A 23,336-nucleotide genomic window follows, 5' to 3' on the forward strand; every position below is an offset into this window, starting at 1 on the left:
ACAGTACATACTAGCCTTTTACTAAGCATGAGAAGATTCATATGCAACCTTGTTATTTCCCTATAGCAATTTCAGCTTACAAGTATTCAGCATTACTTACCAGATGCAGTCTACGAATGGATGGTTTGACATCAGCACTCTCTAGAGGAAAACAAATTTCCAGTTCCTCACAAAGATTTACTCCTTCATAAATCAAGTATGAGACAATTCTAGAGGACAGGACCACACTGAAAATATAATATGTTCTTCATCTAAGTTACAAGATAAAATTTAGGTGCAAGAAGTCTCATATCACTGATTGTCAGTGGAGTTTAGTGGATAAGTGTTGATAAATAATAAATTTTACAAAAAATCATTTAAACTATTCACTAAATTTGCACTACACTACAGTTCACAGTTCCAGTAGTTTTGTAGTAATGCAAAAAAAATGGCAAATACTATGATGCAAAAACATTAAACTGCTTTTGCTACAACTTCGTAATATGCAAGCTGTGACATTACAGGCAAGTAACAGTGCACTTAAAACATTTTATCAAACAAACAACATCTGATATACACTGGTGTACAACAGAAAAGTGGAAAATTCAAGTAAGGTACCAACACTCTTTTAACAATAAATTTGTCGTTCATTTTGTACAACTGTGAAAGGCACAGAATTTTGCACGACTGTGCTACATAATGAGAACAGTATTAAGAAAGAGAGTAGATACATCCCAGAATAGTGGCAAATGGTGAAAGGGTTTTGAGATTTTGGCAGCAAGTGGCTCTTTTGCATGCATTTGCTATTAGTCAATATCCCTTGCTTCAGACAATACTGATTTCATGATTTCATACATCTCTCAGTATAGCGTGTTTGGACACAAATTGATACAAATTGATTTTATTTTTTCATTATGTACTTCTTACACTGTGATGCATACATGCCAGGGGCATTCAATAAGTAATACAACAATTTTTTTCCTTGGCCAATTCTGGTTGAAAAACTGGGGAATTTTTTGTAGAACATCATGGAATATTCCCACTATGGACCCTACAGTTACATGAAGTTGCGATAGGTTGTGTCACTATATATAGCCTTCAAAGTGCTGTCTGTAATAGAGGTGCATTTCAAGTGGAGAGCTGTCACTGAGTTTCTTCTGACAGAAATCCAGAGCATCACAGATATTCATAGGAGCTTGCAGAATGTCTATGAAGACCTGGGAGCTAATAAAATCGTAGTGAGTTGTTGGACAAGTCGTCTGTAACCATCGCAACAAGGTCACACAAATCTGTCCATCTGGCCACACACAGCTGTGACTCCTGTAGCTTTGGACTTAGTGTGTTCATCACCACAAAAATGCAGATGAACTTCTCCTTCTTCATGATGATGTACGGTCTTGCACAAGTCTGTGCACCCGAGAGGAACTCACAAAACTTCGATAGACTGTTCTTCCTCATCCACCCTACAGCCCGGATCTTGCACCTTCTGACTTCCATATGTCTGGCCCAATAAAGGGTGCACTTTGCAGGAAACAGTACATGGATGATAGGGAGGTTATTGATGCAGCAAGACATTGGCTCAGAAGAGTGGTACCATGTGAGCATACAGGCCCTCACAGTTCAATGATGAAATACTGTTGCGTTGAACACAGGATTTTGTGGCCAAAGGTGTGGGGAATAATATGGTGTATTGGAATCCTCAATAAAATCAACCTGTTTTCAGAAAAAAATTTTGTCTTACTTACTGAATGCCACTTGTAATTACAGATATTTCCCCTGTTATGAGCTACTGCTTATCATTCATGTACAATTCAACTTTAAGGTACAAAAGTCTCCTACACTGTACACTGCTCAGAGTTATGACATGTGGTGTGTGCTTATTCTGTTAAATAAAGTTCCTATTTTTCATTGATCACAACAGTTATTTGCCACTTGGGTTAACAAAAACAAGCTATTCAAAGGTTGGGCAGACCTAATTCTAGCTGCACCCAACAAGTGGTGATCCTGATGTTATTTTTAAGCTGATGAGAAAACCACAATTCTAATTTGAAATAATTTCACAAGATGACACATGAACCAGCAGTATCAATATTAGCGATGGGCGTACTTCCACTCTGGCTGCATAACCTTGTATTGTGGTCTGCGCAAGTTGAAGTGAGTTTTTACTATGCTGACATCATAAAGGTTCAATAAGCTTTCCTCAGTAGTGAACCAGTTAGACCACCGCTTTGTTGTGGAAGTACGGTACACCAGTGGCAAATTCTTTTGACGAGCTCAAGACAGAATTAATTCAAAGAGAGACAGCCATGCAGGAAGACAGAATTCATCAACTGCTGATGCAGGAGGATATTGGAGACCACAAACTGTAAGTCCGGCAGTATTCAGATAATTCTGCTGAACACCACTTGGCGCAATCACCTACCACCGCAGGTTAACGCAATAGTGGTGTCCCAAACAGAGATGCCACTGGATGGTGTGGGAGAGCTCATTGACAGAATTTGAGAAACCATCACTCCTTCTCAGATTAGTTCATTAACAGAGCTTTGCAGCAGTAAAAAAACAACAGCAGCAGTTGTGCACTCTGACTATGACTCTCTAGTGCCAAAGATTGAGTTACTGGGTACTCATATCAGCAGGCTGTTGTCTCAAAGTGGTACTGGCAATGACAGAGGATGAAACCATAGAAGATCAATCCATGGCTGTTGCTTCTGCCATGACCAATGTTTATGTAATGAGATGGTTTCGCCATCTCCTTCCAGATGGAAGAGGAATGTCATGTATGGCTAGTCCCTGATGACCAGGCACACCCAGCATACACGACTGCCCTGTGGGTTGCTGTACAGCCAGACACCAGCAGTTCGTACTACTCAACTTGACTGCGCATTCCACTGCAGTAAATAGAGCACCACAATCACTGGACACAGCCGGCACTATTTCACATCACAAAAGCCACATGATGACAGCCACATCCAGGTACCGGTACACTAGGCTGCCTTTTTAGGACTGTTGCCTGCAGTTCTCCAGCACGGCACTACCAAACCTGCTGTTCAGTGCCACATGGACAACCATTTCTTTTCTACATCCATCAGCCCACAATGGGAACTTCAGCTGGCAATGAGGATACACTTTTCATACTTCTTGTGTCTTCAGAATTTCGTTCCAGTATCTATGTTCACCCAGGTGGATCTATTTCTGCACTAGTGTGCTGCCATGCTCATTCAACCAATATTCTTTGCATATACTTTTCGCATGGCTTCTTCTGCAACCGAACTTTCACTTTTACAGCTTGTCCAGTTGTGAGGTCAGCAGTTGCTCCATTTGAACCAGAATACCAATCATTTGCTTCAGTGCTTTTCCAGTGTCAACACCCCCACGTGCTACAGCCACGACAAAAAAGCTTCTGTTTCATGCTGGCACTTCCTGCGCGCTTCAAAGCTCCTCCAATGGCACCTAAGCTACCCTAATGCCCTCCTGGTGTAGGTTGACATGTCTCTATCCCCACTTTCCTCTGACTTCAATGTGGGATCCTTGGCTCGTCTTCCTGACTCCATTGGACCAATTAGTACATAATTGTACTCTTCCCAATGCTTCTCCCCTGGCCACCTCAACCCTTGCCCCCTGCCCACTTGGCCCCTCTTATACTCACAAACTATGCTGCTACCCCAGACTCATCCACCACAGCTCTTCTAGTGTCTCCCGAGATGGTGCCTCTTGACATGGTGCCTCCCAATGTGGCTCTCAGACTTGCTCCAGCACTGCCGAACACATCTCCTACAACAGCTCCGGCACCTCCTGACGCAGTGCCCCATCCATTCCAGCACATCCTAACGTGTGTCCTACAACTCTCTGGTGCGTCTGATACAGCTCCTATGCCTACTCCGGCAACTCCCACCGTGGATCCTATGGTCGCTCCAGCACTTCATGGTGCAGGACCATGGCCTGCTCTGGCTTCTCCCAACATGGCTCCCACGCCTCCTCTGGTGCCTCTCAATGTGCATCCTACAACCATCTGGCACCTCCTCATACCCTGGTGCTTCCACTCACTATGGTGCCTCAGCCAGCATGGCTTCTCCACCTAAAGTGGTGCCCCTACCCACTATTGTGCCTCCTCCCACATCGGTGCCTCCAGTTTTCGCACTTGTGGCACCCTCGCCACCCTCCTGGTAGCCACTGCCACCTCCAACACTGGCCTGTTCAGTCTCCTTCTCCATCCGATCCAGTTCTGGCCTTCTGATGTCTGTTCCATGGTCTTCCTTTCTCCTTTCGCTGCTGCCAAAGCTTCTACTTCTTCTGCTATCACTGCTCTGGGTCTCTCTCCTCTTTCTGCATCATCCATTGCTGTGGCTTTGGTGGAACCCTGCCAAGTGCCACCCCCTCCTGGTCACCAGCCTTGGCCGTCCTCCCTCATGGCTCTCTCTGATGGTCTTGTGGACTGCTTGCGCTCCTGTGCATCTCTGATGGAAGTTTAGGATCAGCAGTGCCTCATCTTGGGGCCTTCGGAATCTTCGGTGACCTTCTCAACGATGTCTTTGTAAACCTTTTGTTTTTTGAGGCCTCCTCACCAGACAACCTTTTTGTTTCAGATGGTGTCCACTTCGTGGTCCCACACTGAGAGCTTCTTGTTATCTGCTCAAGGACCACCATTACTCTTGCTGCTGGTCTCAGCACTGCCCTCCACCCTTGCCACTGGCCCACGTGCCCACTTCTCACCCTTCACTAGAGCTCTATGCATTACACACTGGCCACTGGTCCGCCAAGGCCAACCGCATGTGCACGTGGCCCACTCGTCGTCCTCCTTCATATCTTTTGCCCATGCTCCACTCACAGCATTGGCTCTGTGCAACCACCCTTAGATGTCTGCTTTCTCTCAGGCACCAGGTTTTCTTCCCCGCAGGCACCTTCGTGCTACACCATGTCTCCTTCATCCTTTGATATTGTCTCTTGCTGGCAGAGCACTGGCCTCTTCTCTTCACTGGAGCCTCTGTTTTCCAGTCCTCTTCTCCAGTTGGCTGTGCTGCCTCCTCCATGTGGAAAGGAGTGCCATGTGCTTGGCTGTTGCCTCTGCTGTGGTCACCATCTACAAACTGAGATGGTTCCACCACCTTCTTCCAAAGGGAAGAGGAATGCTGCGTCCTTGGCTGTCACCTCTGCCATGGCAACTGCTTAGATATCAAAATGGCTTCACCATCTCCATATGAAGAGAACAGGAATGTAACGTACAGCTAGTGCCTTATGACCTAGCACACGCACCACATAGCACTGACCTGTGTTTTGCCATCTAGCTGACACTGCCTGTCTTCACTGCACCAATCCACTGCAGTAAGAAGGGTGCCATGATCACTGGACACAACTGGCACTATCTTGCATCCATGAAGCCACTTGATTCTGGCCATTTCCTGGTGTCTATACACCAGGCAGCCTTTGTAGGACTGCCTAAACAATTGCTACATAGTATAGTGCACCATGTCAGAACTACTGATAGTCCACCAGTGTCATGTATTTGGTACCCATTCACCTGATTAACACTAAAGCCAAGTTTGTCACTAAGTGGCCCCTGGTAGTCCTCTCTACACCTAGTAGGTACGAAGTGTGGAGCATGGAAAGCATGTGGAGATGATCATGTGCTTAACACCAGGACTGTCCCAGTCACTACCCTGAGTCATTATGGTGGGACTATAATTACACCTTGCATGGTGTAACCATATTCGCTATACTCAATTGTGACAGAGCCTATATCCTGATTCCGGTAGCAGAGGAAGACAAAACAAAATCAGTGATTATCACTATGTTGGGTTATTTGAAAGTATGTAAATGACCTTTGGCTTACGAAATGCTGCTCAGATACGGCTAGAATTTATTAATTCAGTTCTGCAAGGCCTGTCATTTTCTTTTCATCTTACTAAAGCCCTTAAGTGTTTATATCAGTACATGGTGAAGTCTTGAACATCTAAATGCATATTTGGCAACCCAAGATTGCTTTCTTTGGCCATCAGATACCTTCTGCAGGCTACCTTCCATGATCAGAAAAGACTGAAGTCATCCTGCAGTTACTGTACCCAAACACCTTTAAAGAAATGTCCTTTGCACACCCAAAGCTTGATGCACACTTAGTGATAGTGGTGGACACAAGTCAGACAGCTATCAGCTACAACAATTTTAAGGTGGCAGATGGCAATCATTTGCTTACTATTCTCAGACACTGTCACCATCAAAGCAGACATGGAGTGGCTATGACTGCGAACTTCTTACCATGTATGAAGCAGTCAAGTGCTTTCAGCCACAGAGGAAGCAAGAGAATTTTCCATCTACACGGGTCATAAGCCATTGATTTACACCTTCAAGTGGAACAGCAATAACTGCTCACCTCATATGTATAACCACCTAGAATTTATAGCTCAATTCATCACCAACATCAAGCACACTTCCAGAACTGGCAATGTAGTTGCTGATTGCTTCTACGTGTCAACAGTGTGTCAAGGCCTACTGATTTCATAGAACCCACACAGGCATGACAAGTTGTCCAGGAGCTATAGAGTTCCCTAAACAATGTTATTTCTGCATTATAATTGCAGCTTGTCGCATTCCTGGAGAAGATGTCAAGTTGTATTGCAATCTCTATCAGGGAAGATCTCATTCATTCCTACCAGCTGCATTTCATAGACAAGTCTTAAACAGCCTACAAAACTTGTGTTACCCAGCAGTTTGTTCAACATATCACTTGGTATCAAAAGTGTTTGGTCAGACGTAGGATGTACAAAGACTGTCATGAGTGTACATGTATATGTTTGCAATGTCAACATAGCATAGCGCATGTGCCAGTCGGTCATTTCCCTGACACAACTTTATGTTCCGCGTACATGCTTACTGATGTCATAGGACCAGTACCTCCATCAAATGGCCAATAATATTTGCTTACTATGGTTGATTGGTTTACTTGCTGGCCACAAGCGGTGCTGTTATACAATATTTCCACAGAAACATTAGCCTCCACTTTCATATCGGTGTGGTTATCTAGGTTTGGTTGCTCACTGCACATTACTACCGACTGTGGCCAACAATTTAAGTCTGACTTCCTCACCCAGCTCACAAAATTCTGCAGATACGTGCACCATAAAAATGCTAACCATCATTCAGCAAGTATTGGCACAATCAAGCAATGGCACCTGTCCCTTAAGCTACACTCGTATCATGACACTAACTGGATGACAACTCTCCTGATAGTTCTCCTCAATCTGATGAACTTGTGCAAAACAGTCATAAACTCACTGTTAGCAGAACTTGTTTATGGTGAAGCATTACACCTCCAATGAGAATTTATTGATGCACATTCTCTGCAGCCATCTGCTCAAAACCAACCAGAATTTACACATTGTCTAAGGGACCATATTGCTCACATTCGTCTTCACAAAGCTTTCAGGCATGGTGTGCCACCCAGTTACATGCATCATGATATAAGTAGTTGCTCTCGTATAATAATGGATAGTGTGAAATCTTCATTATAAACACCTTATACTGGTCCACACTGTGTTTTACGAAGAGGTGTGCAGGCATTGGATACTGCAGGAAATGGCAAGACCACAACCATTTCTTTCAATTGTGTCAAGCCCACTTACATCTTCCAGGATGCACTAGCAGCTGAAGCACAAGGGACAACCTCATCTCCCAGTACCAGCATCAGTACTGCACGTGCAACAACTGCCCAATGTAGAACTGCAACCAGAGCTCATAACTTGATATGGACATTTTGTGCACTTTCCTGCATGTTTTCTTAACGATGCTCTATTTCCAACAAGTGGCTGATGTATTGTCAGAGTGCCCTCATGTGCTATGTGTGTTGTTGTCACAGTTGTCAGATTTAATTATTCAACAGCCAGTGACTCTGTTCACAGCAGCAGTGACAGTTTATTTTTTGAATTTTCGTAGGACCTACTTCTCGCATTGTAATGTGTACATGGTTATGGAGTCTTCCCCGTTACGAGCTGCTGCTTATCATTCAGGGACGGTTCTCCTTCCCAATATCACATCTCCTAATCTGTTCATTGCTCACATGTTGGATGTATTTATTCTGTTATTTAAATGTCCTACTTTTCATAGATCAAGGAGTGATTTTTCAAGCACTATCACTCAGCTTACTAAATACGTGCTGTTCTTACGTTGGATAACTCTAATATGAGTTGCACCAAATTACCTTTAAAAAAAAAACTGTAAATAAATTTTTGTGTTTAGATGATTGTACTGTACAGTGACTGAGTGACAAAATTTTGTGTTGTGAAACAATAATCTTCTATTCTGTTCCATTCTATTCAGCTATGAATTTATGTTATTTGCCAGACTATGCTTCTCTTCTACACTGCAGGCCTATTTGATACCTTTCTAGCCAGTTCACATAGCTGAAGTGTACGCATGTGAGCGCGCACGCATGCACGCGCGTGCCCACACACACACACACACACACACACACACACACAAAGCGGTGTCCACACGAGTTTATGCTTAGCCTCTGGCTTTGACAAAGAATTGATCTTGTTCAAATTAAAATAGCATTTTTCTTCCATACAATTACAGTAAGTGATTTCACACTAAAATATGCTCTGTATAAAATCTGTGATCAAAATTGTCAGAATTAAAGAGTTATTACAGTTGAATTGATTAAATTTCTTATTATTCATAATGTACACTTACTTAACATGTTCCAACTCCAATTCCAATTGTGCTGCAAATTTCAGGAAGTATGTAATTAGCCAAAAGAAGTGTGATGTATCAACTTGTATGCACTGTTTAGGTGAGAGAAGCTGTATAAATAATTCTTGCACCAAGCATCCATATCCTTTTAAAAGGAAATCCACTGTAAAGTCCTTTAGGAGATTGGAGATATCTTCATCTGTAGGAGTATGATGAAGTAGTGCTTTCATATTCATTCTGAAAAGTCAATGGTCAGTTATAATAAAAATATAAATGCAATGCATTTCATAAACATTAGATGTAAGCCATTGAAAACAGGAAATAGGGCCTCATTATTTCTGGTAACTTGGAATTAGTATGTCTCATAAACTATTATAATCTCTTGCTGGCATAGAATACAGTTAACAAAAATTGCTAGACTATCAATAGAATATTCTTTGAACAAAAATTCTGCTTGTTAGATCCAAATATCGATGATTTCTTTCTGTTGAGTATGTATTAATAAATAACAAGAAATAATCATAAGCAGGTGACAATCGATAGTAGAGAAATCCAATACAAGTATGTTCAACAATAACATAGGAAGTCTGCAACTCACATGTTTGTTTTACTTCTTTTTACCAGCTTCTTTCTTCTCCATTCTTTCTGATCTACCTTCATCAGTTGTGCTGGTTTGGAATTATACCACAACTTTTGCATTGGATGTAGTTTCTGATGTACTGGTCTGACACAAAAAATTATAAACCTATTAGGCATATACACCAAAGGTAACTTTTCAAGTGACTGAGAATCGTCAAATACATAAATTTCTAAGATGAAAGTTATGCCATAAAGATGCATTCACAAATGACTGAATATTTATCATGTCATTTATTTTTATAGCTCTATCACACATTTGATGCAGTTTTATGGAATATTAACTCATCAGAAATTGAGTAGCAGGGTCGGGCCAGATTTTGGGATTCTTACATTGATATGCCAATACATTTACTTCTTAATGGTATTTTCAGTTAATTATATCTTGAATCTAGGAAGAAATGTAAATCTGACAACCACAATAATAGACACAAAATAATTTCAATTAAGTAATTGTTCCCTGTCTAGGTTTCAGAGAGAGTTTTATATTCTGACCTCTTTAACAGGTGGCTGGCGGGTGTCAGGCCACAAACTGGAAACCCAAAATACTCAAAATTGAAGTAAAAGAGTACATTATTAACTACTTCTTTTGTATTTTATTAGAACATCAGAACTTATGGATGTACATTCTAGCTGATGCTACATTTAAACATGAAACACACTTTATAACTTTATCACAGTATGGACAGCTCACAGTGTTCTGTGTAAAGTTACATATGTATTTAGTTTGAGAATCACATGAATATTATAAGAGAAGGATCAACTGATGTTTGGAAGGTAATTGATTTTTTTATTATATTTCATTGTTCCTATGCTTTACAGATGTTGCTTGTAGTGGTTGATTCTACTTAGTAATGTACAATGGCTTTTGATCTGATGAGAAATTGGTTACAGATATATATACGTTATATGTGTGATAATGCAATTTTGTTGCTTGGGTTTCAGCTATCAGTATATTTCTACAAAAAAACAAAATAGTAATTTTGGAAAAATTAAGCAGTTCTCAATTATGTCACTGAGGATCAAACAGCACAGTTTGCTCAATGAGAATGGGGTGGATTCACTTCCAGGATAAGGTATTTAGTTTGTCATTCCTGCATCCTTTTAGTTAGATAGGATGAAACCAATCATCAGCAAGGTCTCCAATACCATAACATCTTAACTTCTTTAGGAGAATACTATGAACAGCACAATCAAATGCATATGACAAATCACAGAATATAACAGCTGGCAATATTTTGTGTTATTTAAATTGCCTATATTCTGATTTGTGAATTGAAAAATAGCATTTTCTGTGGAGAGATCCTTTTGGCATCCAAATTGGGGTTTAATAAGTTTCTTAGTTTGAAGGCGATTTTTATGGTTCTTGCATACATAATATTTTCCAGTACCTTCAAGAAGGAGCTAAGTATTGCGATTTTTTAATAATTATTATCTCACTACCTTTCTTGTAAAGGGGACTGCTGATGGTAAATTTCAGTCTGTCTGGAAAAATCCTCTGTGACAGTATTTTACTGCATTTGTGACTGTATATATGTGAAAATAGGATTTCGGTACTTTACTTGGGCTATTGTCAACTCAATGAAAGTTTTTGATTTTGAGGAAGTTAATTACATTCATATCAAATAGGGGTAATGCAGGAGTAGGTTTAATAATGAATAAAAAAATAGGAATGCGGGTAAGCTACTACAAACAGCATAGTGAACGCATTATTGTGGCCAAGATAGACACGAAGCCCACACCTACTACTGTAGTACAAGTTTATATGCCAACTAGCTCTGCAGATGATGAAGAAATTGATGAAATGTATGATGAGATAAAAGAAATTAGTCAGGTAGTGAAGGGAGACGAAAATTTAATAGTCATGGGTGACTGGAATTCGACAGTAGGAAAAGGAAGAGAAGGGAACGTAGTAGGTGAATATGGATTGGGGCTAAGAAATGAAAGAGGAAGCGGCCTTACTGCTAATAATACAGTATTTTCTCTTTTATATCAGGGAATGTATCAAGAAATTTAACTTTGAAGTCATTAAGGGAAATAAATTTCTGTTAGTGTGACATCCACAATTGTTATGTAAGTTTCATAATTGAAACTTCAGCTATAGTTGTACAAAATTTGTATTATTTACATCTTGCACAACCTAATTTCTGGGTCTCAGCCCCATATTCAGGCGCAACAGTAAATTAAAAGTGAAACTTTTGTGTGAACAGTAAAATCCATGAAAAGCTTCCAGTAGTACAAAAGCATGATAGGAGGAAAAACCAACAAATTTTATTAAATGAACAAAATAAATTCAATTAGCATGGATTTGGCCAGTTATTGGATGAGGTCTTGTAAATAAACATTCAAAACATAATTTCAACTATCTGCCATATTATACTGGCAGAAATATTACTCAAACTGTATTTTTTGCTATATTTTGGGAAGATATTTGAAATGGTATTTTTAAAGATGTATTTTGACAGCTACTGCTGCATAATGAAATTTTGCCCAGTCCAGTGCAGAAATGACCTCTCGATATACAGGCCCATAAAAGTGATAACTGAATGTGGAATAATCCTAGAGAATTTTTGTGTCCTGGGTATACACATTTGGTGCCATGTACAGAGTGTCTCAAACCTTTTGGATCAAACTGAAACAGGTGTTCATGTGTTCACAACCAACTATATTGAGATAGGGAATCAACAATTCAAAATGGATTTTATTGTGTTATGGACATACACAGGGCACAACAACGAAGCTCATAGTGATTGTTCAAAGTGACTATCACCAGTCTCTATGTGTGTACTGCAACAGGCCATGCAGTTATGCCACACTCTCATGAAGATTCTGGGTGTCTATCGTACACTGGAATAGGCAGCAGATGATAAACAGCATACATCCCTGAGCACCAAACAATCATACTGTACACAACTTGGGTCACAGCACGTGTCATGTGACAACTGCAAGCATGACACTGGCACATTAACCTGAGCCACATGATCACCATTATCCCTGGTGTCAGTTGTCCATTGCATCAGACAGCTTGTGATATGTTCATAGTGAAGTGTGTTAGCTTGTACAGTGCATGATGTGTAGTCAAAGATGGTACACAACTTATTGATAGAGTTGGCAGACATGCATTTAATGTATAGTGTGACATGGTGTAGTGCCCACAGAACAACAGAAACACACAGAAAACATTTTCCCAACAGGTGTCGTCTTAATTGGAAGATGTTTATCTCCATGGATATCAACTTACGAGAGACAGGGTCATTCACACTGCAGAGAGCTGGATAAGGTTTTCACCTGAGATATGCCTGAAAATCAGACTTTGAGAAGATGGTGTTGGATCATGTAGCCAACCACCCAGCAATAAGCATCTGTCAACTTACACACAAAATGTACACTTCGAAGGGCACAGTGTGGAGAGCACTAGTGGAATAGGTATTAAACCCTTATCAAAAAAGAACATGTGCAAACACTAGAACCAACATATTTTGAGCCCAGCAAACATTTCTGTGAATGGATTATCTACTGCAGTGCTGTAGTGCTGAAGTTCATACAGCTTGTATTGTTCATGAAAGAGGCCTCATTCACCCATGATGATTTGAACAACAGCAACAGCCACGTCTGGAGTGAGGACAATCCCCATGCCACCCACATCGGTGATCACCAACAACAATTCTCTGTCAATGTACGGGTAGGCACTGTCGAGGATCACCTAACAGGACCTTATTTTCTGCCTCTGCATTTGATTGGTCCATGTTACCTGGTGTTCTTAAGAGATGTGCTGCCACAGTTCTTGGAGAGCATATCCCTTGTTGTCTGTGAAAGGATGTGTTTTCAACATTACAGTGGACCTGCCCACTTGTGCCTGAACAACACATACATTCATCACTGGACTGGGAGAGAAGGTCTTGGCCCATGGCCAGCGTGATAACTGGATCTCACTTCTCTGGACTTCTTGCTCTGTGGTTATGTCAAGACACCAGTGAAAGAAACACTGTAGAAATGGATAAAGACCTCCTTGCTATGGTCCATGCTGCATGAACCCTAGTACAACAGACACCAGGAATCTTTGAGAAAGTGCATTACAACTTCATGTGCTGTTGTCGAGTATGCATTATGACTAATGGTCATCACTTTGAACAATTACTATGAGCTAGGCTGTTGTTAATTGGTGTACACTGTGTATATTCATAACACAATAAATATGCATTTCTGAGCATTGGTTTCCTATCTCAGTGTCTGAACGTAATTGGATGTGGACCCATTGTCACATATTTCAATTTGATCCAAAAAGTTTAAGACACTACCCAGAAACCCACCAATGACTTGTCATATCCATTCTACACAGAATCTGGAGTGTATTGCATTCCAAAGGTGGACCAACACATTATTAAACAGGTGGTCATAATGTTTTGACTCGTCAGTGTATGTATGCGTGTGTGTGTGTGTGTGTGTGTGTGTGTGTGTGTGTGTTGGTTGGTGGGTGGGTAGATGTGAGTGGGTATGTGTGTATTGCCTCATTGTTTCCTTTAGTTTCTTTATGCTCTTACTTTTTTATCTTTCCTCTCTCTTTCTATCAAGTTCTACTCTCTCTGGTAAGTCATATCCCTCTACCTTTTCATCTTTGTTCCACTCCTCCTCACAACAGGCGAGTCCCTGTCATCCTGAGGTCTGAATTATCTGCCCTTTGTTTTTAACCTTCCCCCAAAGAAGGAACTATTAGTTTCAAAAGTTAGGACAGTGAATATATTTTTATATGTGCCTGTCAGTGGTAGAGACATTTCTCCTGAATAAAAGTGCTGGTCAGTATTTCTATCTCACAATTTTAAAATCAAAATCTTAGTAGGTCAAGGAAGGCACCACACAAGTACTTATAAACTCCCTGTATTACCGATTTCCTTTCCAGCTTTCACAGCCATTAGAGTTTCAGTCTGAAATGTAATTCTGCCCATTGACATGACCTTAATAAGATTTTGAAGATATTCGCCATTTATATTCTTTCTTTGTGGCTGTTGTTATTTGCGTTGGAGGGGCATGTTGCACAGGCAAAAGTTACTACTTTCTAGGAATTTGATGCTACTGTCATTGTAAATACTTATCACAACAGGGCTTCTTTCTACCCAGGTAAATATTATATATGTTACATGTCTTCTTTACGGTAAGTAGCAATCTGTCTTTCCCTACTTTGTTGTTATTCCTATCTGGAGTTTCCATTGTTTAATTTTGCATCTGGTCCTAGTTATTCAGTCATAAATGGTCAAGGATTTTCGTTGACACCACTACTCCATTACACTTTCATCACAGTGGCAGAGAACTGTCATTAATATCAAAACGTATTCTATATTATATAAAATATGAACATTATCTCAAGATGCACCTCTCAAGTTTGAAACCTGTGAAACATACAGTTTGCATAAATAAGAGTACATTCTGTAATAATTACTGGTTGCTGTTTTAATTTCATTTAGAGATTATCTTTTTTTTCACATTTACATTATCCAATAATGCCAGTTTTCAATAAGTTAATATCACAATATCTACATTTAGTAGGTAGTTATGTAAAATCCACTTGTAATCCAAAAATTATAATGACTCTCACCTTTTAAATTGTGGGCTGTCATCATCATTGCTGGAGGTTGATACAGAACCTTGATTTTCCACCTGAGTACCATATCCATAGTCTGAAAGCTCTGATGCTGATGGACAATCTTTTCTAAGATTGTTGGACGTATCCATAGACCAGCTGTTGGGACTATGTTGTGTGTGAAGTGCACCTGACTGGGAAAGATCCATTTTGATAACTCACTGCAGAAACCTACTTAACAACACAATTTATTTAGCTCAACTGAAAGGTATGGACAAATTAAGGGGTGTAACAACACGTGGAAAGCAACAAAAATGCTGTAATGTCCCAAAATGAGTCTAACATAACAGTGCAAAACACAAAGAGATAAAATTCTTTATCTCTCTGTGTGCTTTAGTCTGGCCCAACTTTTAATTCTGGTCTCATTTTAGGTATGTGTAATAACTGAAAATTATGTAGGTTTTATTAAATATTACAGTTTTTCACATTTCAAAAGCATATCCATGACGAGAGAGAGGTAGTTGGTGCAATGTGAAAAGATGTACAGGACTAGAGACAAAAGTCTTACAAATGTATTTTCTTAAGAAAAATAGTAAAACAATAATGACACTGAAATAAATGCCACTGAGGAAGAGACAATATATCCAATGTGACTTTACTTGTGCTTTTCATTATAACATATTACAGGCAAATAAGTGACAAAAAATAAAGGTGAATATATTTTCCAGATAACAAATATGAAACAAAAATATCATTACCTTCTGTTCAGTGGCTGTTGAATGAGATGGAGTAACTTCTTCAGAATCACTCCTATGTTTTTTTTTATTGAAGGTTTTGCCTACACTTGGTTTTCTATTTGGTCGCATTGGGGTTTGAGGCTTACGTTGGATTTCAACTGCATCTGTGCAGAAAACATTTATTTTATTTTCACATGGAAATTACAGTTAAAAGAAGAAGTCTTGCAGGAATTCAATTTGAAACTTACTTTTTCTGTTTGCTTTGTTCGCTTCACAGTGAGAAGTTTTTCTATAAGAATGCTGCAATTGGAAACATATAATTTTTAATAAATTAGGTTATATCTATTAAATGACTCAAACAATTGGAAACATACAATTTTTTATAAATTAGGTTATATTTATTAAATATCTCAAAAATCATTGACTAATTTTCAAGTACGCTTATTAACAAGCAACATTACTAACAACTATTTCATCATTACAAAAATTACCAAATGTTGTTTTAAACATCTTATTCTCTACACTGCCGAATTCCAATCTGAGTACCCTGTATTTAAATATTGTTATGAAAGGGTGCTAAATTACTGCATAAAATGGAACAGTTTTTTATCTTTAAAATCCTGCCTCTAAATGTGACAAATGTGTACTGAGACATTGCCATAATGTGTAACACTTTTTGTCCATAAAATGGAAAAGTCTTAATTTATCACAGATGTAAACTTTCCAGAAAAATAATTATGTTTATGAACAACTTATGAGACAGTAAAACATTACTTACTATGCCCACAACATAAATTGGCACTTCGTGCCAGGGCTGCTGAGAGTGGACTATCTTTGTGTATCAGGAAACATCTGAAATCATGTTGTGCCTGTGTTTTCACAGAAGCGTAGGTGATAATACATGAAAAGAACAACTGTTTAAATGATTTTATATTGCCAAAACTGAAATCTTGTGACTACAAATTACAAAATACCACTGTAAAACGCTATTTCAGACATTATTGTTTACTAGCTAATGTTGGCAGAAACATGTCAGCACTGACTGACACTAATTCTTCTGCTCCCAGCACCCCTCACACAAAATGCCAAGTTATATTGAACATATAGCATATTGTAGTGGGACTCACAAATTTAAAAACAGGCAAAACTTTTCACTCTCATAATTTTTAAAACTTTTTCATAAACACATGGTGAAAAACAGGAAAAAATGGAAGGGTATAATGCAGCAAAGAAAATGATAAGTTGTGTGTGTTGATGGTACATGAATTTAAAAGTAACAATATTTGTAACAGCTAATATTAAAGGCTTTAGCATAGGGTATACTGGAAATAACAAAAAAATAAAAGCAGGAAGAATGTGACAAAAAATGGTTTCAGCTGAATATGAAATAACAGACAAAAATCAATTAAAAATAAATTCCATTAAATATGTTTTTACAAGTCAAACTTTATTTATTTATTTATTTATTTATTTTCTTCATTGGTCAAGCAGAGGCAGAAAGACAAAGGATGGGAATGAAGAAACCATGAGAGAAGTTTCATGTCCGTTAACCAGTCCAGCTGCTCCTAATTAATGCTTACATCTCCTCTTTCTGCAATTCTCTTCAAAATGTTTATCTTTTTCTCTGTCCCAATTTACACTTCAAACTTCATTAATAACAATAACGATAATTTTTTTTCTATTTCTTTCATTCATTTCTCATAGCCTCTTTGACAAATTCTGCTTCCACATTGTGTTTTTACATAACCTTGTAACATTTGTACCAAGCAATTTTATTCAGGCAAAGCTCTCATCCCTGACTTATATGTTGTCCAGGATTAGCTTATGTGTTGACAGTTTTCCTGATTTAGGGTTTACAACTTCTTTTCATTTCAGCAAAAAATTTTATTTTTTCCTATTTCCCATCCTCCCCAACCCCCCTCTCTACCTCTAACCCCCCCCCCTCTCACCCTCTCTCTCTCTCTCTCTCTCTCCCCCCCCCCCCCCTCACATGCACACACACACACACACACACACACACACACACACACACACACACACACAAACAAACAAACACACACACAATTATGTACAAATTATTTTAAAAAGTTCCATATGTTAGAAATTGAGTATTAATTCTTTCATATTTTTAATCTGACATCTTGCTTCAATCATTACAGCTTAACAATACATACATACATATGTACCCCTGTAGATAACATAATTTTAATATATAGTGTTGCAGGAAATATGTGTTATTTCTACTTGCAACACCTGAAATAAATAATTTTACTCAGTAAGTTGGCTCTCACTCCTCCATCAGTGATACTGGCAATTTATTATAAAAATTAGTGTATTTAGCTTATATGGTATACCTGTTTTGAAGGATGATGTTCATTTGTATTTTGTTTCATTTCACCAGTGCCACAGTGATTAGTAAGTGATTTCTCATAATTGTTACCACCATTGTCTGAGGAATCAGATGTTGGGTCTGACGTTACCATAGTTGAAGAGTCTTCTGCACCTTGATCCTGCACAAATATTAGAGTTACAAGCAATTATATAAAATTTTTCTTCTTTTTTCAATAAATCATTGACCAAAATAAAAACAATTACACAAAATGTAAGAATTAATTGTCAGACTAAATGAACTGAATGAGTATCCTGACCTTCTGATATCAAGGAATCTGCTTTTAAAATTGGAATATAAATAATGTTGTGAATAAAGATAACCACTCAGTATATAGCAGTATTATTAAGCAGTGTATATGCACATAAAAATGCTGAACATTGCGCACACACAAACACACACACACACACACACACACACACACACACACACAGAGAGAGAGAGAGAGAGAGAGAGAGGTTGGGGGGAGGGTGGGGGGAGATATTTTCCAAAGCTGCAGCCCAACTTATCCAGTCAGTCCACAGGTCCAGTACAATGTAACTCTCTTTAGTTCCACTGAGCAACACCTCCATTATACAGTGAGTGGTTTCTTTACTCATTTTATTGTCTATATTCCATATCAGAAATCCTAGTCACTTAATGGTGTTAGTCATCAAGTTAATCAGATGACTAAAAGGAAAAATATAATATGAAAGCTAATAAATGCAAACAATACATTTGAAACTCTAGTGTTAGAATCTAAACTGTTTCTGAGACATTTTGCCAGAAGTTTATTGCTGTTTAGGGCTTTTATCTGAACAGACAGCACTAGTGAGTATGTCCACACTTATACTGCATTTCACGACATAGGTACAAGATTGCATTTCACAACACAGGCATCAAGTTCTATCTGCTGTTTGTGGCAGCATGTCTCAAATATTACCGAAGTTAAGTTTTATTTATTGCAATTTTGGATTGCACAGGAATTTCATGTAGGGCTGTGAATTCATTTACTGTACATAATTAATTATCAAAATCAAGGACCATAAATTAGCACTGCATAGTTATTCCTAGTTTCACAGTTTGTCTATAAGGGTTCATGTGCAAGTTCACTAATTAAAGACACTGTAGTGTGGCTAGCTCTGGATCAGAAAGGCCACACAAAGCCTGCACAGTATTACTAAGCCTGCTTTATTGTTTAATGCTATGTTATCTGAACAACAAGCATTTGACAATGAGGTATGGGATAGCTAGACACTGTCAGAACCTACAACCAGTTGAGGACAGTTGCCTCTCAACCTCCAAAATTAATTCTGTTTCACCACCACACCCTCGCATGGTAGTGTCGCATAGATCAGTTGTTTGTAGTAAAACCTTCACACTCTTGGTAGCTGATACACTTGAGGAGCATGGAGAACAATGTTCCTCATGTTCCAGTGAGGTAGCATTCTTGAAGCTGCACCTCCTCAATGTTGTCACTGAATACCCTTAGTTTTAAACTGAACAAGTTTTATGCTAAATGCCACATACAGCAAACCAGAAGTCAGTGCCCATATCACGATGTGCAATGCTTGATATGCAACAAGCAGGGCCACCTAGTGGCAGTTTGCATGAGCCAGTGCATCGCATCATGACAAGGCAGTACATTGGTCCATTGCATAGTGATGTAGACCATTTCAGAAGTGATAGCACTGACCAAGCTTCTGTTCTGCCTCACTATTAACATTGTGTGTGTGCTATTCCAAATTGACACCAGGGCTGCAGTGCCACTCAGTAATGTGGACATATTGGGGTGCAGCTATCTCGGCGTCAAATTGGCACTTATAATAAAGAATCTATACCCCTACAAGGATAGCCAGTGCTTCAAAAAAGGTATACAAATGCAGCTGATTGCACTGATTTTTTAGGATTCTGTGGTGTAACAGTGCACCCACATTTCATCACAGGTCACATCCCACTGCAAAACATGTTCCCCTTTGGTTTGGTGACATGTCAGTAGCTGTTTGCACACATCAAAATGACAAAATTTGTGCTCTGTGGTGAGAAGATGAGGTACCCACCTTGTGGATACTTTCATAAATCCAAGGTTATCAGTAATGACCACCTAAGCACTACCGTATCTTACGCCAACCTCAGTAGCAATTTCAGCAACTGTTATGCAGCCATTATCTTCAATAAGCTGGATAACAATGCAAATGTTCTCCTCAAGCAATGTCAACTTTTTCTCACCCTTGTAAAAACTGTGCTGTAAAATTTTTAAAAATTTTATATGGTTTTATGCCCTCTGTTGTGAGAAACTTGATTATAATGCATTGTGCAACAGATAACGCCACCTGTTACTCTGATGTTGCTATACTGACTAAAGAAACAGTATGACAATGTTCTAGCTGTGGAGAATGATCACTGGAAACAAAGGCGACAATGAGAAGATATCATGACACTCCCCACTCACAAAACGGCATGCAAAACCAAATTTCAGTTTGTATTTGATTCACCCTCATAGGAGCAGTAAAAGACGGACCTCGATCTTTCACAGGTGTGACAGTAATCACTTCAATAACAGTGAAGGGGCCATGCCAACAGTCATTGTTCATAAACCACCTGAAACCATTAGAAAATGTGGCGATTTTAAGGCCAAAATCAATGCCCAGTAACAGACAAACTGCTAACAAATTTAGCAGGTGATCACTACTTTCTAAAATCAATCTCTCATATAAGAGGGTAAGTCAGTTATTATCTGCAAAGTAGTTATAAAATTTTATTGTAATCAAATAGGAAACTTACAAGAACATCATTTTTTGACATAATCTCCTTGCCTTTCAATGCACTTGGTCCATCATTGTACAAGCTTCCTGATGCCCTCATAAAAGAAGGTCTCAGTTGAGCTGCGAGCCAGGAATGCAGTGCTTCTTTCACTGCTTCGTCCATGGCAAATTGACTGCCCCTTAATGCCTGTTTGAATGGACCAAACAAGTGATAGTCAGAAGGGGCAAGATTGGGATTATATGGAGGATGATCCGGTACTTCAAATTTGAGTTTCTGGAGTGTTTCAGCAGTGTGGGCAGCAGTATGCAGACGGGCATTGTCGTGCAACAATACAACACCTTTTGACAGTAATCCTCAGTGTTTGCTTCAAATTGCAGCCTTTAGCCTGGCATTAAGCATCTCACTGTAACATACACTGTTTACAGTTGTGCCCCTTTCCCCACAATGTTCAAGTACTGGACCTCGTGCGTCCCAAAAAACCGTAAGCATAAGTTTTCTTGCGGACGATTGGGTCTTGAACTTTCTCTTGCACGGCGAATTTGGATGTTTCCATTCCATATCTGCCATTTACTCTCCGGCTCATAATGATGGATCCATGTTTCATCACCAGTAATAATCCTGTCTAAGAAGTTGTGCCCTTCATTGCCATAGCAATCCAAATGTTTTTTGCAGATGTTCAAGCGCATTTGTTTATGAAATTGTGGGAGTTAATTGGGAACCAATATTGCACAATATTTATGATACCTAAGTCTGTTGTGGATGATTTCGTAGGCAGAACTGTGACTAATTTGCATATGATGTGCCACTTCATCAATAGCTAATCGTCTGTCTAAGAGAATCATTTCATGTGAACACTCAATGATTTCTTCATTTGTGGCATTAAACAGTCGTCCGGCTCCTTCATTGTGCGTAACACTTGTGCGACCATTTTGGAATTTTCCAATCCATTCGTAGACACTCCACTGTGGCAAAACACTGTTCCCGTACTGTACCAAAGACTCAGCCCCTGATACACCTCCAACCACAAAACACGGATCACTGAAGGTTGGTCTCCTTTGGTGCAAATGGACAGAAGAGCAGCCATGATTAACAGCACGGCAGTGATAACGAAACAAACCTAGCAGCTTGAAAATTGCAAAGATATACCAACAAATAAACAAAGCATGCGTCATCAACGTAAAACGACAGTATTACCAAAATAAACAGAAATATAACTACATTATGGATAATAACTGACTTACCTTCATACATACCTACAGTGACCCTTAGATGCTGAAATACAAGTTATCCTTGTAATAAATATTCATATTGTATTATACCAATACAGCTGATTAACATCAATGTCACAAGTGCGCCAGCAATCTTATGACGGTTTTTACAACAGCTCTTGCTCACTACTCAGCAGTGTGTTAACAATTTATGTGACATAATCATGATAAGAACCATGAGGAAGCAACACCTTTACAGTTTACCTCCTTTGTTTGATAGGCTCCAGACTCACAGTCTTAAGTGTAGATTAGATAAGTGCACTTTCTTTAAACATCATGTAAAATACACAGAACATGTATTAAGTACAGACATCTTTGACCAATGTCAGATCATCTGGAGGCATAAAACAAACTGCCATTTTCCCATAATCTTAAAGAACTCCAAACTTTTCTCGTCATCATTTAAGACTGATTATGCCTTTCAGCGTTCAGTCTGGAGCATAGTCCCCCTTTAAAATTCCTCCATGATCCCCTATTCAGTGCTAACATTGGTGCCTCCTCTGATGTTAAGCCTATTACTTCAAAATCATTCTTAACCGAATCCAGGTACCTTCTCCTTGGTCTACCCCAACTCCTCCTACCCTCTACTGCTGAACCAATGTGTCTCTTGGGTAACCTTGCTTCTCCCATTTGTGTAACATGACCCCACCATCTAAGCCTGTTCACCCTGACTGCTGCATCTATAGAGTTCATTCCCAGTTTTTCTTTGATTTCCTCGTTGTGGACACCCTTCTGCCATTGTTCCCATCTACTAGTACCTGCAATCATCCAAGCTACTTTCATATCCGTAACCTCAACCTTATTGATAAGGTATCCTAAATCCACCCAGCTTTCGCTCCCATACAACAAATTTGGTCGAAAGATTGAACGGTGCACAGATAACTTAGTCTTGGTACTGACTTCCTTCTTGCAGAAGAGAGTAGATCGTAGCTAAGCGCTCACTGCATTAGCTTTGCTACACCTCGCTTCCAGTTCTTTCACTATGTTGCCATCCTGTGAGAATATACATCCTAAGTACTTGAAACTGTGCACCTGTTCTAACTTTGTTCCACCTATTTGGCACTCAATCCGTTTATATCTCTTTCCCACTGACATTACTTTCGTTTTGGAGATGCTGATCTTCATACCATAGTCCTTACGTTTCTGATCTAGCTCTGAAATATTGCTTTGCAAACTTTCAATCGAATCTGCCATCACAACTAAGTCATCCGCATATGTGAGACTGCTTATTTTGTGTTCACATATCTTAATCTCACCCAGCCAGTCTATTGTTTTCAACATATGATCCATAAATAATATGAACAACAGTGGAGACAGGTTGCAGC

At 39.3% G+C, this 23,336-nt stretch overlaps 1 protein-coding gene across 3 annotated transcripts in view; it reads right to left on the reverse strand.

The window, feature by feature from the left end:
- Positions 1 to 23,336, reverse strand: part of LOC126236892 (protein timeless) — a 399,100-nt gene that overhangs the window by 145,325 nt on the left and 230,439 nt on the right. For all 3 annotated transcript variants that reach the window (XM_049946528.1, XM_049946529.1, XM_049946531.1), the window contains 7 exons: positions 17,964 to 18,119; positions 15,858 to 15,909; positions 15,631 to 15,773; positions 14,888 to 15,066; positions 9,260 to 9,385; positions 8,662 to 8,898; positions 101 to 227 (listed from right to left, as the gene is read on the reverse strand). In XM_049946528.1, coding sequence (XP_049802485.1) covers positions 101 to 227; positions 8,662 to 8,898; positions 9,260 to 9,385; positions 14,888 to 15,066; positions 15,631 to 15,773; positions 15,858 to 15,909; positions 17,964 to 18,119 — 1,020 coding nt within the window. The remainder of the gene's footprint in view (positions 1 to 100; positions 228 to 8,661; positions 8,899 to 9,259; positions 9,386 to 14,887; positions 15,067 to 15,630; positions 15,774 to 15,857; positions 15,910 to 17,963; positions 18,120 to 23,336) is intronic.

This window comes from Schistocerca nitens, chromosome 2 (assembly GCF_023898315.1).
Source record: "Schistocerca nitens isolate TAMUIC-IGC-003100 chromosome 2, iqSchNite1.1, whole genome shotgun sequence".
NCBI classification, from domain to species: domain Eukaryota; kingdom Metazoa; phylum Arthropoda; class Insecta; order Orthoptera; family Acrididae; genus Schistocerca; species Schistocerca nitens.